We start from the raw sequence: 19,043 nt of genomic DNA, 5'->3' as shown, positions 1-19,043 counted from the left end.
CATGAAGTTCCTCGTGAATGAAGGCGTAAAGTCATCTGAAATTCACAGAAGACTTCAGACTCAGTATGGCCACGATACACGTATCCGCAGCAAAGCGTTTGAGTGGTGCAAACGGTTCCGAGACGGCCGTACATCAGTGCAGGATGATCCCGGCTGGGGCGGCTCAAAGCCCATTGTCAGAGTTCCTGAGAACACCCAACTTGTGGAGCGCCTGATCCTCAAGGACCGACGGATAACATATCTCGAACTGGCTCGAACGACGGATCTTTCTGTGGGAATGTTGAACACTATTATTCATGAACACCTCCAGTTTCGGAAAATTAGTGCCCGTTGGGCCCGAGGCAGCTCTCAGTTCTCCGGCAGAGAAGACTGGAAATCTCCCAAGAGCTAAGGTATCGTTTCGACGCTGAAGGACAGCCGTTCCTTGATCGGATCATCACGTGCGATGAAACGTGGGTGCACCATTTCACTCCTGAGTCTAAACGCGCATCAAAACAGTGGAAGCATCCGGGCTCGCCAGCTCCCAAGAAGTTCCGAAGCATGTCGTCTGCGGGTAAGCTCATGGCCACGGTTTTGTGGGACAAGGCTGGCGTTGTTCATGCTGATTTTCTGCCCAGTGGTACCACCATCAATAGTGCATATTACTGCCAGGCTCTCAGGGATGTGCATAAGGCGCTGAAGCAAAAGCTGCTGGGCCTCATCACCAAAGGAGTCCTCCTCCTACAGGACATTGCATGCCCGCAAACCGCGCATCTCACGACACGCACCTTACAGGAACTTGGCTGGGAGTTGCTGCCACATCCCCCTTACAGTCCAGACGTCCCCCCCCCCCCCCAGCCATTTCCATCTCTTCGGGCCACTGAAGGCGTTCCTTCGGGGCCGCCACTTCAGCTGCGACGACGAGGTCAAGAATGCGGTCCGATCATGGCTGCGACCCGCCGGTATGGATTTCTACACTGCTGGCATCCAAGCCCTCGTGAAACGCTGGGACAAGTGCATTAGTGCAGCTGGAGATTACGTTGAAAAATAAAAGTAATTTCTCGCCTGTAAGTTCATTTTACTTTTGCGCAAAATGACAAGTCCCGGTTTGACTTGAACACCCCTCGTGCTTGTATACAGTAACTTGAACAGATAATTTAAGCTACCTATCTTAAATACTTTTGCGAATAACCTGGTATCTTGCAAATACTTTCAATGGTCAGTATTTATAATTTAGCTTATAAGTACTTTTTCAGTATCTTCTACTTATTTCCCAAGTTACTTCGAAGATACTTCTCTGTACGTGACACGGAGATAGAGCGAAATCTTCTCTTTTGCCTCTCTGCAATGCGCTTTGTGCTCTACATATGCTATATATTAGTGCAGAACCAGAGAACATTGTCATTGGGGATGATAGTTGGCTAGCAGCGTGCTTTATGTGGTGAAGATACAGACTTATCATATACAAAACATGTCACAGCCAAAGTTCTCTGGTTCTGGTTCTGCACTCTAAAAACCGCATTTCACCGCATAGCACGCTGTGCGCCAATCATTGCCACGAATGACACTCTAAAAACAGAGCTTCACCGCATAGCATGATGCGCGCCAACCATTGCCACTAATGATAGTGTTATCGCTGGTGATTAGAAGACAGAGGGGGAGCACGCCTTTTTGTGACAATTTTCATATCCAAATTGCCACAAAAAGGCGTACGCCCCCCTCTGTCTTCCAATCACCAGCGATAACACTATCATTCGTTCATCAAACATCATTCATTCATTCAAACATAGTTGGCTAGCAGCGTGCTTTATGTGGTCAAGATACAGACCTATCCGTTCCATATATACAAAACGTGTCACAGCAAACAGGTTAAAATCGCCGTTTGGAGCCGACACAGTCGGCGTGATAGCTTGGTACACTCTTAAAAAAAGAACTTCACCACATAGCACGCTGTGTGCCAACCGTTGCCAAGAATGATAGGGTTATCGCCCCTGATTTGTTCAAAACGGGAGGCGGAGCCTATTCTGTGCCGTGCATAATGAACACAAAATAGGCTCCGTCTCCCGTTTTCAACAAATCTCGGGCGATAACGTTGTCATTCGGGATGATGGGTGGCTAGGAGCGTGCTATGTGGTGAAGTTCATTTTTAAGAGTGTAGAGTTCATAGCCCATTTAAATACTTTTTCTGCAGCCATCTTGGACTTGACTCATCCAATATATATATACCTGCTTCGTTGAATACTTTTTTGTGAGTATCTTGTACAAGCCTGAAATGGCGTGGCTTCCTCCCAGGCGTGGTGCGTTCCCACCTAGCGCACAGCCTCCAGTTGGAAGGCAGTTCTTCGCTTCCCATCCCTTACGTGGTGGATCAGACTATCTCTTTCGAGCAATGCCCGCACTCTCCCGAAGCCCAGAGCAGCACACAGCGCCTTCACGTCAACAGGAACTATATCACCTTCGATCCGACGGACAGCATCGTCCGTTACGCCCATGCAGCCACCATCGCACCTCTCAGTGGTAAGAGACTTTCCCAAAGCCATCATATTATACGGCAGATTACAGCAAACAACGTAAACTTTATACCCCTGTCACACGGGCATTTCGATCCTTCTCGAATCCGATCTGCATCGAACTTCCCGAGCACGCTCGAGTTTTGACGCTGCTACACGGCCACTTTCAATGCGCATTGAATGGTTGACCTGTGCAAATGAATAAACGGAACAAATTCATTTCGCGTTTCCTATATAACAGCCATATTAGTGGTAATTTATCGTATACCGATGTAAGCATCATTTGTAGCTTCGCGCGCATGTCCGTCTTAAGTTATGACAGTTCACCGGGGTCGAGGATGCAAATGGCGGCCGTCGAGCCGTCTTGAAATTCTCAATCCTGTTATGGGAACTGTCTTGAGTCAAGCAGGATCAAAGTTCGATCCTGCTTGGAAGCGGCCGTGTAGCACCATCCGATCTGCATTGGGTTCAAGCAGGTTAGGTCGAGCAGGATCGAAAATGCCCGTGTGACAGGGGTATTATTTTATGCATCACCGAGCAGCTGCAGTGCACGCACCCGAGCAGTTTTCGAAGTCAATCAATCTTGGAAGACTGCGCGAGTGCATGACCTTCTTTCTTTATTTCTGTTTTCGTTTTTGCAGTACCTTTCTTGCGCAGCTACAGACCGTAAACTGTCGCGATAGTCACTGGGATTGGCTTTTTCTTTTCGTTGTTTCTCTGTGCGCAGCAAAATATCGTAAGCTGTCTCGATGGGTGTCATTGTTGGCCGGCGGTGTCAGCCGGCTTCACAACGTGAACTCGCGCACTGTATTCGACGTAAGTGCATTGTACGTTCGTCGTAGCACGAACGTAGTTATGCCGCGCTCTTAGAAAAAAAAGGGTGGAGCAGTTACACCTTTTAGGAGGTAATAGTTGTCGCATATGATATGCCTAAAAGATTGCAAAGTTCTACTTGCTGCCTACGAATGATAGGGTTACCGCTTCTGATTCGATGAGCGACGGTGCCGTACGCCTTTTTGTAGCAATTTGGATATATGATAACTGCTTTTACCACTCTTTTACACCCTTTATCAGACGCTATGTTGACCTAGGTGGTAACTATAGAAGCTACCACCTTTTCACGCCTTTTTTTTTTCTTAGATGCGCTGGCTACACCCCCGTCGGGACTAACCATCTCAGTGCATTTCATTTTCAGCCATTATAATATTTGCATCCATACACTCTTAAAAATGAACTTCACCGCATAGCGTGCTCCTAGTCAACCATCATCTCGAATGATATTCTTATCTTCCCTGATTTGTTGAAAACGGGAGGCGTATGCCTTTTTTGTGACACTTATGATGTGCATAATTGTCACAAAAATGGCGTACGTATCCCGTTTTCAACAAATCAGGGCAGATAACGATATCATTCGAGATGATGGTTGGCTAGGAGCGTGCTATGCGGTGAAGTTCATTTCTAAGAGTGTAGATCCATTTTATGTGGTTATAAATCCTGTTGAGTCCTCGGGTCCAAAATACGGTTGGGAACCCTAGGCTGACAAGGCACCATTGCGTTTGGTTTATGGGTCACAAATAAGGACAGGCGGAAATACCAAAAGGAACCTCCTGGCGCAAGAGATTGTGAGAAACAGGTCCCTCTTGGAAAGTCGGTCCATGTGGGTCCCAGAGTGGGCATGTATTGAATAGATGGGATGCCACTATTGGTCCGACTTTGCGACAGCAAAGTGGTCCAAGATGGGCCAAGTATCGGCGTGCCTGCTTTAGGCTCAGATATGGCCACTGTATTTCCCATACTGTACCAATTAGGACAATACTGGCATACAATCTATCCAATATTTGTGACACTTATGCTGTTCATAATTGTCACAAAAAAGGCGTACGCCTCCCGTTTTCAACAAACCCTTGCAGATAACGATATCATTCGAGCTGATGGTTGGTTAGGAGCGTGCTATGCGGTGAAGTTCATTTTTAAGAGTGCAGGTGACATATCGAATAAGAAACTGAATACCGGGTTCGAATGAATAGCAGAATTATTCGACGAAGAAGTATTTTTGACTATTTGCATTTTGCGAGGGTTACAACTTGGGTTAAATCCTGGGGTAATCCTAGGTTGGATTAAATCTTTGAGGGTTAGATCCTGGGGATAGTTGCAAAAAAATCCCGATCTCGTCCCGGGATTCAGATTTAGAAATCCCGAAATCCCGGGATTGTAAGACGGCTCGGGATTCCGAACCCTAATTGGCGTATTGCGTACTCATGCGGCCAAGAGCATCCCCAGTTAGTGCCTAAAGAGCTGCTATAAGTGATGTTCACAATAAGAACGGCAGATTCTCGTCCCACGCCTTTAAAACGGAACCTCACCACATAACGCTCTGAACGGCCAGTAGACTACACTCTTAGAAATGGCTCCACCGCATAGCACACTCCTAGCCAACCATAATCTCGAATGATATCGTTATATTCCCTGATTTGCTGAAAACGGGAGGCGTACGCCTTTTTTGTGACAATTATGAATATAGCATAAGTGTCACAAAATGGCTCCGCCCCACGTTTTCAACAAATCAAGGACGAGAACGTTGTCATTCGGAATGATGGTTGGCTAGGAGCGTGCTATGTGGTGAAACTCATTTTTAAGAATGTAGGCTAGTGTAGAGCGTCGTAGAGGAAAACGGGGCGAGGTTTGCCTTCTGAGCGGCCAACCATATTGCGCAGAATGATACATGTACCATTACTGTACCCCTGATTTGTGGAAAGCGCTGGGCGTACGCCTTCTTGTGACGATTAACGTAACTACATAACTGTCACAAAAAAACGTACGCCCGACGTTTTTAACAAATCTCAGAAATGAGAACGATATCGTTCGGGATATAATAGACGACTTCAGAAAATCACAGCTTGGAGTCGCTTTGAACTCTGGGAACGTGTTACCGGAAAGAAGGAGAATGTGTCCAAACTGTTTAGATTTTTCCTCTCTCTGCCCGTTGTCTACGACGTGTCAAGGTCAGCGAAAACGAAACGTGATTGACCATTCTCCCTTCCCCCATGACAGTAAGGGCCCAGGATGCAACGCGTGCGCAACGAGCACGGGAATTTCCTGAAACCGTCTGTTGGCCAGGTTTGCGTTATGCGATCCAATTCTGTTCGTCACAACCACCGCCAACCGTTTTGACGGTGGAATGCCAAAGCGTCTCTTGCGGCTGTTCCTATAATCTTCCGTCGCCCCCGTGCGTGAACCAGGCGGGTGAACACGAAATTGACAGCCGGATAGCTAATGCAAAGAGCGCATTGGTGCACTGCTCCGCGCAAGAAATATGTAAACCGAAACCGATTAATTACTCGGAAGAATCACTAAGTGTCGACGCAGTTTTTTTCTTGGAATATTTCTCGCTGAAGGTCCCGACACGTAAAACAGTGGTTCCGAAAGCGTACGAAGTAAAATTTAAAAGTTAGGATGTTTATTTAATTAGTGAGCGTACGCAAATGAGCTGTTCACTTCTCGGTTCATAGCCGTTGTCCCAATGATGTTTACCAAACAGAAAGTTATTCGATGGCGCCACCTGTCTATGAATTATTCAGCCGGGAGACCTTCCTGAGACACCCGGTATGCTGCGCGACATCGCGTACAAACGCGCCTTTGCTTCTGTCTGGTACGGGTAATGTTGCACGACAAGAAGACTACGTTCCGTCATTGTTGCGCGCATGTGTGCGTCAATCAATATTTTCGCATTTCAAACGAATATGACAACTGCGACAAAGGAAAAGTTTACAAATTCCGAACCGAGTTACTATTCCTGTTGATCCACAACTTACGACGCAGGAGTAAGTCCCTGCGACGCTGCCGAATGTCCTGCCCACAGCAGCTGTATTCCGGAAGGTACAGAGTACCGCTGCCAGTGCGATAGAGGGTACGAGCAGCTGCATCAGGCTGAAAGTTGCACAACTTGCGCTGTTCAGACGGCTTGTGTAGGTAAGAGGCTTCTTTGTTTTGGGACACATTGGTACCCATGATGTGCATCTTGTAACCACGTTCATAATCCAAGCGGTCCTCGTTATTTCGAGAACTGCGTGCGCTAGAATACAAACCTCCAAGAGGTCAAGTGACATCACAAAAGCACAGCGCCAAAATTACGTGACTGGATCCGGTTCTGCTGATGTTTTTACTGAGTTTTCCAACAAGGATTCATGCATTGCTATAGTGACAATTGAATGACCTTCGTAAGAAATACGTTCATTAGATTTGTCAATAATCAGCATGCTAATGGCAATCATCAACGCAGATATGGATGAGTGTGCGACGGGAAGAGATAACTGCCACGCCATGGCTGAATGCGTCAACCTGGAAGGAAGCTTCGCATGCCGATGTCGTCCTGGATTCACGGGAGATGGTCTGCATTGTCAGAGTGAGTAGATATGAAAGTAGATGGGGAATAATGCGGAGAATTGATTTGAATCTGATATATAATGAGCTGTAGTAGAGTAGCAAATAAAATATTTCTGGGGGGGGGGGGTCGATGCGAACATTACATGAGGGAGGAAGATGTCAACCTTGTTTCCCTCTCCCAAATGCACTACTAAAGGTGCGGTTTCCGAGAGTTTGAACCCCCAAACCTCCCTCTGGCTACGCCACTGATGAGCTGCAACAGAATGAAGCACGATGATGATAAGAAATAATCCCTGTATAGTGTGGCGCGACAGTTCCACCGTCACGGTCGAGGCCCACGAAGCACTATTGGATGCGCCTACTAATTTCCAGAAACACTTGGCGTGGAACCTTCTTAGACGATGCAGAGCCGTCCTGCAACAAGCGGATAACGTAACTGTCGGTGAAACTGGACTGGCACTAGAATACATTAAAACGACGAATATATCGTATCGGATCAAATGATTACAAAAGGGTAGCTGAAAAGAGGGTCCAGAAGGACACATCGGTGGAGACCTGCAAGGAACAGACGTGAAACTTCGAAAGATACAGGGAAGTTCCCCTTCCCAGGGAAGGTGAACCACTCGCGAACAAACACAATGCACCTTATACAGAAAGTTAAAATCACAAGATGTATAGGTATAGTGACAAATAATCCCGAAGTTCGAACGTCAGCTACAATGTCAAGACGTAGTTGAAATGTGTCTCTTGGACAAAGCTCTTCGTTTATTCTTATCCCGTTCAAGTGCCACTCTCTCGCCTTCTCTGATCAGCAATTATCCTTTTGCAGAATCTAGGACATCCTCCTGCGCCGATCTCAACTGTCACATTTTCGCTGAGTGCGTGGAAGCCGCACCAGGTGTCGGGATTCGGTGCCGCTGTGGGCCCGGCTACCAGGGTGATGGCCGCACGTGCATCCAGTCGGCGGGCCTTATAGCTGACTGCAGGCTTGCGCCGCAACTGTGCGATACCAACGCCGACTGCCAGTTGGACCCCCGGAGCGGGAAGTACGTGTGCAGATGCAGGGCTCCGTTTGAGGGAGACGGCTCTACCTGCAGCAGGAGGTCCTGCAGGGAATGTCATCCGGATGCCACGTGCGACAGGGATTATCGCTGCGTCTGCAACGACGGGTTCGAGGGCGATGGAGTGATATCTTGCAGGAGGATCGGTACGAGTTTTGTTTCTTTAGGTCTCATCGATTTGGCCTGCACCACCGGTACGTACTAGTTCAGCGGAGTGCCGATGTGGTGCAAGAGAGTACGGCGCCGGGTGAGACAGTTGTAGGTTTAGCACTAGCGCTGCGCGCAGGGAAGGATAACGGACGTATTTTGGTTACCGTTTCCATTTTCGTTACTGCTATTTTTTACTTTCCGTTATCCATTTCTGATACCAGCCTTTCAATTTCGTTTCCGTTTCGTTTCCGTTACTGTTTCCGGTAATGGAACGGTTGTTACAGAGCTACGGGAGGACAGCCCGTCCGGCTCTATCAGTGCCCTGTTTTGCCCAAGTGCTGCTTCGGTGTCACGCATACACACTACACAAATAATTTTACGTCGGTGGGATGCGCACATCTTGCATATATATATATATATGTAGGAACATGTTTTCAGTCTTCAGTCACTCGGAGTCCAGCAACTCAAGATGGGCGTAACTTTCATCCAATGTCGCATTCATAAGCGGACGCTCTCAATAGTAAATAATACTGCCATAGCCATAGTGAAAAGAAAAAGAGTACAAAATAAGTAACTGAAAATCATAGGCTGCTATCCTCGTGCTATGGTCGAGTATAGTCACGTGTCGATGTCATGGAGATGAGGACTGGGGCGAGGTAAGTGAGGGATGCACCCTCGAGATCCATTTTGCGCTTTCTTTCCATGCTCTCGTGTAGTATTTATAGCGTTACAGGGAATGGAGTCATCAAAACACAAAAACAAAAAAAAAAGAGAAGTCAATCAAATGTCATCGCACAACAGGAATAGCCATTACCCGAATTCATTACCGGACGCTAAATTCGTTTCCGTTTCTGTTTCGGTAATGGAGGACCCTGGTATGCGTTTTCGTTTCTGTTATCGTTACCATCTTCAGTTTCGGTAACATACGGTTTCTGTTTCCGTTACCGTTACCGTTACCCTTCCCTGGCTGCGCGGTTGCTTCCTAAACGAAGAAGCGAGTGGATGTGCAGGCTGGTCGTCTGCTGTCCGCGCCGCGGCCACTGTTATGTTCTTCTCGCTTGCCTCACTTTCATGTATACTGTTTGTGTGTATAGTGCATCGTTCGCTTTACTTATTCGCTTTAGTTATTGAAACAAGTGTTTGTTATGGCTCTAATGCTGCTGGATTCCGACAGCAACGGCGAGTTGGACGACGTATGTATTCCACTTGCTTGCGCGAAAAAAAAAAAAAGACCGCAGTCGCGCACGCAGTCGCAGTGGCGCACTAGTGGACATTTAGAGCATATGCCTTCACTGTGCTGCTCGTCAACGGCTGATATCGTATTTACACCTAAGTCTTTACGCCTATACGTCTGCGCTTGCGCCTAAGTCTTTCTTATATCTTTTTTTTTCTTCCTCTGAGCACTTCGTTCCCTGTAACTTATTTACGATAATTAGGGTAAGCAAGATCGCCACCAGCCCGTTAACCCTGAAAATACTCTACTCGATTGCTGGTGGCGATGTCGAGAATGAAATAATGAGCCTCTTTAGATTCATGTCCTTCGGATTGTCGGCATCACTTCAGTCAGGGCTGTCCACACGTTGTTGTGTGGCAGGGCTGGCAGGGACCTGATGACATGTGGGAAACCTTATATAGGCATCGGACCTCCCGTCCATAATACGGTGGGAGGTCTGTGAAACGTTAGATTCCTCTTTTCAAGAAACCGATGACTCCAAATAAGCCTATAAGTCTTTAAAGTTTGAATCTATATTCCGGGGCGCAGAAAATAGCGACGTTACCCTTGAAAACTATTTCATTCATTACCTCATTAATCATCTAACCTTTCACACGTAATAAGGTAATAAGGTACCGCATATCTAGCGATGAAATGCCTCATTTTGTCGTCATCGCCTTCATTTCTTGCAATCCACCCGCAGCGGACGCGTGTGCGGAGCTCCGCTGCCACCCAGCCGCCGAATGCGTGCCTCCGAGCCAGCAAAGTCCACGCCACTGCCGATGCCGGCCAGGATTTGCGGGCGACGGCCACACCTGCCTTCCGACCCACGACGATTGCCGCCTATCACCTCACTTGTGCGACGTAAACGCCGACTGCGAATACGACCATCGAGCCACCCGTTATTCTTGCCGCTGCCGTCGTGGCTGGCGTGGGGATGGTTCTTTCTGTGCCAAGGACTCGTGCCAAGACATGGCCAACTGTCATCCTGATGCCCGGTGCCTGTACGACGTTCACCTCGACGACTACTACTGCGCATGTATCCCGGGGTTCTCTGGAGATGGATACGAATGCAGACCTGAACGTGAGTGTCCTTCAAAAAAATCGTGTCTGCGTTAGCGTAATTCAAAGGGACTGTCTCGTACACGTGACCAACACAGAATTCTACTCGCAGTCATTGATGATGTAGAAGTGCGTATCTGGTTACTAAGTGGCTATGAAATTAAGCAATTAAATGAATAACGGCGGCGTAGCTTACCACAAGCTGTGCACTGGCAACAGCGACATAAGCCACGCCTCCCTGAGCTGAGAACCCGACAGTACACTCTAAAAAGAGAGTTTCACCGCATAGCACACCGTGCCCCAATCATCGCCACGAATGATAGGGTTATCGCTTCTGATTCGGGGAGAGAGAGGGGCGCACGCCTTTTTTGTGGCAATTTCGATATATGGTAATTTCTACAAAAAGGCGTACGCCGCCCTCTCTCCTCAAATCAAAAGCGATAACCCTATCACTCGCGGCAATGATTGGCACACAGCGTGCTATGCGGCGAAGTTCTGTTTTTAGAGTGTAGTGTCGTGCATAGCGGTGCTCCACAGTAAGAAAAATATCCGTAATTTTACTGCACAAGTGACTGCTAACTTTGTTGCCGGCATATGCTCCGTACCCTATATGCTGCACAAAATCTGTTTGGAGTGCACACTGCACAGTTCCGGACTTAGATTTTCGCAGTTTAATACCCCTTTAATGTAATACCAGTCACGCGGCAAACGAAGGCCGTTAGCGGAACGGCCGTTACTTCACCTGCAGTCCAACCATCGTTTCGAATGACATGGTTCTCTGCCCTGATTGGTTAAAAATGAGAGGCGACACCTTCTTTGTGACAATTATGCAGTTCATAATTGCCACAAAAAAGGCGTATACGCCTCCTGTTTTCAACAAATCAGTGCAGAGAATGTAGTCATTCGAAACTATGGTTGGACTGCAGGTGAAGTAACGGCCGTTCCGCTAACTGCCTCAGGTCTGCCGTCTGACTAGGGTATAACTGACTTTTTTTTCGCTTTACAGTGTGCACTCCAAATTTTTGTTGTTGCAACAACTACTTTGCGGCACGTATGCCGGCAACAGACTCAACAGTCACTTGTGTGTAAAATTACATTTTTTTTTTTTACAGTGTAGCGCTGCTACCGCATTCGCTAGTTTTTTCAATGGCAGGGTAGCGGTTCCGCCACATTTTATATTGAAAATTTATGTACGCTACAAATTCGGGGATCTGTTTCTCCGCTACCGCCACTTTCCAGAAATGGAAAACGTGGGACACATGGAAAACATTCTAGGCATAGGTAAAACAGTTGCCTTTTCTCTTGTCGTCGTCCGTTCTTCTTGTTCCGTGTCTCCCGGATCCCTACCATGAGTCTTATTTTCTTGCCACACGTCTGGCGATACCCTTCGAACAACCGAGAGACACGGGACGGGACACGCAGACAAACACGAAAAATATTTCTTTGTGTTTGCCTGCGTGTCCCGTGTCTCTCGGTTATTCGTTCTTTCATCAACATGCACCAGTTAGTCAGCGCCCTCTGCCTTTCGCCTGCATCATGGCGGCATGCCCGCTAACGACATTAGCGCTCCCTGCGAGCGATGTCATGCCAAGACATGAATTGGCCTACATTATTTCGTTACATGAATGGCGGAATTCTGTTCGCAGTGGAGACGACGTGCGACGTACTGAACAGGTGCGCCCCAGAAGGTGGAGAATGCGTGCGAGACTCTCGCGGAAGATACGTGTGCCGTTGTCGTGACGGATACAACGGAGATGGAACACAGTGCGAACCCGTGGACGAGTGTTCCAGCATCGAACAATGTCACCCTCACGCTCAGTGCCTCTACGACGGCAGACGCTACCACTGTCAATGTAACCCAGGGTTCCAAGGGGATGGGCAGTTCTGTCAGCCCGTCCGAGGTAGGTGTCAACATTCACGCTTTCTTTCCTAATACCATCTTTGTAGAATGACGCACACGTGAGTGCTTTAAAATCACACTTCGGCGAAGGGAAGGGTTGTTAATTGAGGTGCACGACGATGCTCCTCAAACTGTTCCGACCATGCGTTCCTTTTAATGAGTGCTCGCGAGATACGTGGGCCCTGTGCGCCAGACAGGTAGAGCATTGCCTCTTTTGCAGCACATCCGGACTGAAACAAGGATGCGATATCTAGCATTGACGTGGAAGCAAAGGATACCGGTAACATATAGGAGGAGGAATTTAAAAGCGTTGCATGAATTATTTAGGTTTCCCTATATCGGTGTGCAGCAAGTATGTGACGGGAAAACTATTTTTCTCACTCTGTTGTGGAACAATGATAGGGTCCCACGTACAGGTCCCAACTAACATCCCCATTTTTTCTTTATTCACATCACATCACATCACATCCCACGTACAGGAACCAGTTGAATCAATCAAACAGTTAAAACAGTATAGGTATATTTTAAAAAGCGTCATATAACATTTGGGTGCAGTAACATTTACGTGAGACTTAGGGAAAAGAGAGACGCAGAATAGTAAATGCAGGTTAGGTTAGGTTGGGTGTCCTGTGTACTTTCTGTTTTGTCTTGCGTCTAATTTTCCGCGCAGTAGCAAGGAAGGCTGTACCTTGTTCGCATCTGCATAACCTCGCTTGCATCCCATGCACTGTTCTGCACAAAATTCGATTGCCAGTCAAAAACATAAACGCAATGCACGGAAAGCGTACCTTCTTCCTTCTGACTTTTTTCTTCTCAATCAATCAATCAATCCTTCTGACTTGTCATTGACCCGTTTTTGCAGAGGGGGACTCCTGCGACATTCTCCAGAACTGCGACCCGTACGCCAGATGCCTGTACGATCCAAATGAACGACGTCACCGCTGCGTCTGCCAACCAGGCATGGAAGGAGATGGCCATACGTGTCACAAGACACAGCCTGCGAAGACGTGCGATCAGTGCGGCCAGAATGCCGCCTGTCTCAACTTGGAAAGCGGACCTGTGTGTCAATGTAAATCTGGGTACACCGGCGACGGAACTTTGTGCATCCCGGTTCCCAAAGTGGAAGGTGGCTACTTGCTCTTCGGACAAGGGATGTCTATTCTCCAGATGCCTTTCAATCCTTCCAAGAGTACGGACACTCCTTTCCACTCCATTCACTCACCAATTTAGACACACTCACTCGACTTGCAGCATTATGCGGGGTATTTCACCTAACACCTTTCTTCAGCTATATTACCGTTGGTGCAGCGAATATACTTTGTGATCCAACGGGGTAGATCTAGGACACAGCAGCTAATGCGCGGAGCGCGTGCCTCATCTTTTCATCCATCTCATTAATTAATAAATCGGGGCTTTACGTCGCGACACAATGGTGATCAAGAGCGACGCCACAGTGGCCTAGTCTGTTAATTAATTTTTGCCAACCTGAGCTTTCTTTAACGTGCGCCGAAATCTTCATCCATCTCAGTTCACTGCAAGTGATCCTGACAAATCACCTTTGTGATACAGCATACAGTCATACTGATTTCCTATTTGCCATTGCATTTCGTAAATGTAGGTAATCCTGGCAAGCTGCTGCTCATGGAGGAACAGCAAACCGTCGTCGGCATCGCTGTCGATTGCTCAGAAGGTCGCATCTACTGGACAGACGCGGCGTCTGGCGTCATTCGTCGTGCCTGGTATAATGGCTCCTCGCCCGAGACATTCAGGTCAGGCCTAAAGTCTCCCGAAGGCCTGGCCGTCGACTGGGCCTCCAAGAACGTGTTCTGGACGGACTCTGTGGCCGACACTATCGAGGTAGCGTCGATAGTTGGCGACTACCACAGCGTTCTTATCGACACGGGCCTTGTAAATCCCAGAGGAATTACCCTGCATCCAACGCTAGGGTGAGAATATGTTCGTTCACTTTTAATGAGCAAGGGAATGACATATGAGATATAAGATATATACATATATATATAAGATATAAGATTCCCAAAAACTGATAAAAATACATAACTGCCTAAACGCAGGCTAGTTGGTGGAGGATCTCCATACTGCAAAAAAGGAAAAGCCTGAGTTTGGAAAAAAAAGAAAAGAAAAGAGACCTTCAGTGTCGTCCGTCTCCTTTTTGTGCCCAAACGCAGGCTTTTTTTTTTTTGGTAGGGATTGCCCAAAACCATGCTTAGAAGGAGGACCGACCGGCAAGTAAATATTTCGTTTTCGGCGGATCATGCAACAAATAAAATTCCCCCTTGTGCCAGAACGGGGTCGTGCACACCTAAAAGAGAACTTCACCGCATAACACAGTCTAAACAAAGCTTCACCGCGTAGCACACCCCTAGCCAACCATAATCCTGAGTGATAACGTTCTCTCCATTCATTTGATGAAAGCGAGGGGCGTACGTACGGTGGGGGGGGGGGGGATAGCTTGCCGTTGTTGGCCGCGCACGAGTGGGAATCGTCACGACTATTTATTTATTTATTTTATTATTAGAAAGTGCACATAACAGCTAAAAGCCTTAAAATGTTGCACTTAAAATAAAACATCAATCATCATGGAAGACAATATTCTAAGTAGTCAACAACAGAATTCTTATACAAGGTAACACTACCAAAAAGGTCAACAACGTACGGTAAAGAGTTAAATCTTAATTGTAGCCTGGACGACGGGGACATAATGGACGGCATCAACGGATAAAAGAGCAGTAACAGTCGAGAACGCCTAAGCGGAGCCTTGAACGACAAAGATGATAAAAATTCCTGACTATAGGAAGAAGAAGAAGGAAAAAAAAGAGGAAAAACAGGGGCGGGAAGAAGAGAGTTGAACGGTTCAAGGTGAGATATAGGCAGGATGGGGAATGTGCGTCCTGGGCCGACTTCTAAGGGAACTGTGCCGACATATGTCTGAAAGCGTCTGAGGAAAGCCCAGGAAAAACCCCAGACAGCACAGCCGGCACCGGGATTCGAACCACGAAGAAGAGAACTTCACCACATAGCACGCTCTTAGCCAATCACCATCCCGAATAACATTGTTTTGCCACAACGGGTTAAAAACGGGAGGCGTACGCCTGCCTGGAACACTTACGCAGTCCCACAAATCGGGAGTGATAAAGGTATCATTCTGTGCAGTGGTTGGCCTTCACCGTGCTATGTGGTGAAGTTCTCTTTAAAAGTCGACCGAGGTCGCGCATGGGAGTTGGTCATAACGTTGCTCACCTCTGTGAGGCCGACAACGGCGAGTATACTTTCACCACCACCGCCTATTTTTACAGTATAATCAGCAGGTATCACACATGATGTGTGGAAAGCTCGAGGCGTACGCCTCTCTACGACAATTAACAAAACTGTATAGGTGTCACACAAAAGCATACACCCCCGGTTTTCAACGATATGGGAGAGAACGATATGTTATTAGCGATATTGGTAAGCTGCACTCTTAAAAATGAACTTCACCACATAGCACGTTCCTAGCCAACCATCATCCCGAGTGACATCTCATTCCCGATTTGCTGAAAACGGGAGGGGGGGGGGGGGTGTACGTATGTTACTCGGGCTGATGGTTGGCTAGGAGCGTGCTATGTGGTGAAGTCCATATTTAAGAGTGTACGACTTAGATGCTGTCATGCTTTTGGTAATTGGAAACGTCGTCTGCAGGAAGATGTACTGGTCTGACTGGCACCGTGCTTCTCCGCGTATTGAGTCTGCCTACATGGACGGGACGGGTCGTCAGGTCCTGGTGGAAGGCGGTGGCCTGGAGTTGCCCAACATGCTAGCCATAGACCTGGAGCACAACGATCTTTGCTGGACGGACGCCGGCAGGAGGACAGTTGAGTGCGTAAATCTAAGTGGCAGCGGTCGGCGCACCGTATTCACGCCGGCCGAATACCCGTTCGGACTGGCTCTAGCTGAGGGACACGTCTACTGGACAGACTGGAACATGTACGTATGGTAAATCAAAGCAGCGTAGAAACGTGCACCGACTTTCGGGTGTTTGTTCTCCTTTCAATGTATATTTTTTTATCGTCTGACCCATTATCGAAGCTAGATATACAGGGTTACCCAAGACAAACTAGTGGTAAAGTAATGACATTAGTAATATGAGAGAACTGATGTTCTGAGGCTTGAATAACATAGAAAGGACAAATACATACAAAGCCTCAAATTCCCTAAGGAAATAACGATGAAAGATGGCAGTCACTGAAAAGGTTAGCCAGCTGTAGGACTCGAACCCACATCATTGACAGAATGGCGTAAATGCAGGCTAGCTGGTGGATAAATTCCATGATAGGCAAGCCTGAGCGATGGGCAGGACACGTAAACAGACACAAACACGAAGGCTCAAAGGCTTGGAACCTTCGTGTTTGTGTCTGTTTACGTGTCCTGCCCACGCTCAGGCTTGCCTATCATGGAACCCACATCATCTGGATTACCGGTCCAGGGCTAGTATTAGTAATATGTAATGCAATGCATTACTTTTCCAAACTGCAGTGAGTAATGGTAACGGGTTACGAAATTCGGGGTTGTGTCCTTGCCTCTTTCTGTGGGTTTCTCATCGAATGGAGATGTTTCCTTTCAGCCCCTTCATTCACCGCGTGGACCGTAACGGTGGCAATTCCGACCCTCTTCCTCTGCCTCTGGGAAGCAACGGGAAATTGTACGGCATCACCGCTGTTCCTGCTCAGTGCCCACCACGTGAGTCTTCCGTAACCCATTCACGAGCCAAAGACATAGGCGACTGAGCTGAAGTGCATAGTGCAATAGTGTTCCGTACCTTGTAATTAAAAAAAAAAGAGAAAAGGGTCCTCGTGAGGCATATTCCCTCTAACCCTCGACGAGCTCATCTGGTTTAGCACAGGCAAAAAATCTGCACTGCTGAATGCGCGCAACGTCTCATTTTCTTCAATAAACTTAGTTGGAAGTTAGCGCCCGTCCTGTCTGTTTCTCCGTTCTGTGTCCGTGTAGCTTGCGCTCTCAGTTCAGATGTCTTAGCTGTGCTGCCTTGACGGTGCTAATAAATACTTGGATGCTACGTGAGCTTCTACATAGGGTACTTAAAAAGACATATCTACATAAGTAGCTTCACCGAGTTGAAGCACTTGCCAGTAGGATCGTGACGCTATAGCCTCACTTATCCGGAAAGTGTTATTTCGGGACTATGATGGATTGGTCAGAGTATGCAAAGCGGCTTATCGGCACATAAATGTACCTGTACGAGTTACGAGAGAAAGCACGCAAACCCTAATTGACCGACGTCTCTTTCCAGTGGCCAACGCTTGCAGCCACCAGAATGGCGGCTGCCGCCATCTTTGTTTGCCGAGCGGTCAGTGGGGACGCACCTGCCACTGTGACGAAGACGACCCCGAGTGTAATCTAGTGGCTGCATGAGTGCCTATGAGTACACGATTGTAATGCATCGTGTGGGGTAACGCTGCCATCCCGTGGTGCCAGTGGTGACACATTTGAGCCGTACCTCATGCATGGCCAACCTTGCAAATTGTGGAAGATGAGAGTTTGCAATATTCAGCTTCGCCCCTTGTTTGGATAATAATCTTCGAGATTTATTCTAATTTTAAAAGAGCTCATCAAGTTAGGGAGCATGTTCGATGTATATGGCACGCACGACCGGACGAACGTACCTTCCGACAGGCTCCTAGAGGTGTCAGCGTTATCACATAGGTCCTATTCATTGTTTCATTGTGTTAGATAATCGATTCAGTTTCATTTATCGTCTTATTATTTCGTTGCCAGCGGAAACATCTCACAGCATCAATGTTTTGCGCTATCGCGTCTCGTTGTTACGTTTCGGGAAAAGAAAGACAAATAGCTATAGAAGAGTACATTATTACTGTCCTAGGGAGTCGTTAATGAAGTTGTCCACGAGTTTGTTGTGATACTTTTGCGAAATAAAGTGCTCCAAACGATGTCAGCGTTTTAATGTAGACCGCATCAGTACACGTAGTTTTATGGCCATTTCGCGTCCTGTCTAGTATCCCTGACGACATGTTAGGAGGCAGAGTAATAAATTTTGAGTAATGAATTTTGAAGTTTCGGCAACGCTTTGTCGCTCGCGCTGCTTTCTGTACTTTTATGCCCTTTCCAAAGTAATTTACTCTGAAATTTTAGCACAACGTTGAGTCAACGTGTTCTTACCATGGCTGTGGCTGTCGTTCAACGGAAAGCAGCTCCCTCACGGGAATAACGTTTCATTCGTAAGTACGTACTCGATCGGTTGTTTCATGCTCCTGTGTGTGAGAGTCATCTTGAATCGTTCGTTTGCGAGCTGACGCTGCGCTACAGCTTCATTTGATTTGCTCCATTGTTGTACAAGTTTCATTAATGGCATTATTTACCAGTTCAGCAACAAACACACAAAACGTGGTTCACTTCGTCACACAAACGTCGATGACTGATGTTTCTAGTCCTCCGTGCATGTCCTGCAGACCGTGACTGGTCTTGTAAAAGAAGGGTAAACCAAGAATAACCCTCCTAACACAGAGTAATAAAACTGCACGCGCGCGTTCATCACAACGAGGATGTCACTATAAGACAACCACGACTCCCATCGTCTGCTTTGGCAGCTGGCATGCGCATGCTCTTGGGGTCACGTGGTAGACAGGAGTATCCCAGAATGCAATGCGAAGGCAGGCACCACAGGCGTGACACAAACCCGCCATTGTTGTAACTACCCTCAAGCGGGTGCTTTTGGCAAAACTGCCATCTTGTCCTGGTCGCACGTCATAGAA

The 19,043-nt window shown here is 47.4% G+C and overlaps 1 protein-coding gene across 1 annotated transcript in view; it reads left to right on the top strand.

The window, feature by feature from the left end:
* Positions 1-18,221, top strand: part of LOC135391658 (nidogen-1-like) — a 59,364-nt gene extending 41,143 nt beyond the window's left edge. The window contains exons 7-17 of the mRNA XM_064621997.1: positions 2,272-2,496; positions 6,309-6,458; positions 6,769-6,891; positions 7,702-8,079; positions 10,000-10,380; positions 12,005-12,259; positions 13,121-13,447; positions 13,877-14,204; positions 15,955-16,239; positions 16,877-16,992; positions 17,564-18,221. Of these exons, the coding sequence (XP_064478067.1) occupies positions 2,272-2,496; positions 6,309-6,458; positions 6,769-6,891; positions 7,702-8,079; positions 10,000-10,380; positions 12,005-12,259; positions 13,121-13,447; positions 13,877-14,204; positions 15,955-16,239; positions 16,877-16,992; positions 17,564-17,685 (2,690 nt within the window). The 3' untranslated portion in view covers positions 17,686-18,221. The remainder of the gene's footprint in view (positions 1-2,271; positions 2,497-6,308; positions 6,459-6,768; positions 6,892-7,701; positions 8,080-9,999; positions 10,381-12,004; positions 12,260-13,120; positions 13,448-13,876; positions 14,205-15,954; positions 16,240-16,876; positions 16,993-17,563) is intronic.
* The last annotated feature ends 822 nt before the right edge of the window (positions 18,222-19,043 follow it).

This window comes from Ornithodoros turicata, chromosome 4, assembly GCF_037126465.1.
Source record: "Ornithodoros turicata isolate Travis chromosome 4, ASM3712646v1, whole genome shotgun sequence".
In the NCBI taxonomy this organism is placed as follows: domain Eukaryota; kingdom Metazoa; phylum Arthropoda; class Arachnida; order Ixodida; family Argasidae; genus Ornithodoros; species Ornithodoros turicata.
Note: the sequence above shows the minus strand (reverse complement) of the source record. Positions and strands in the feature narration are given on the sequence as shown.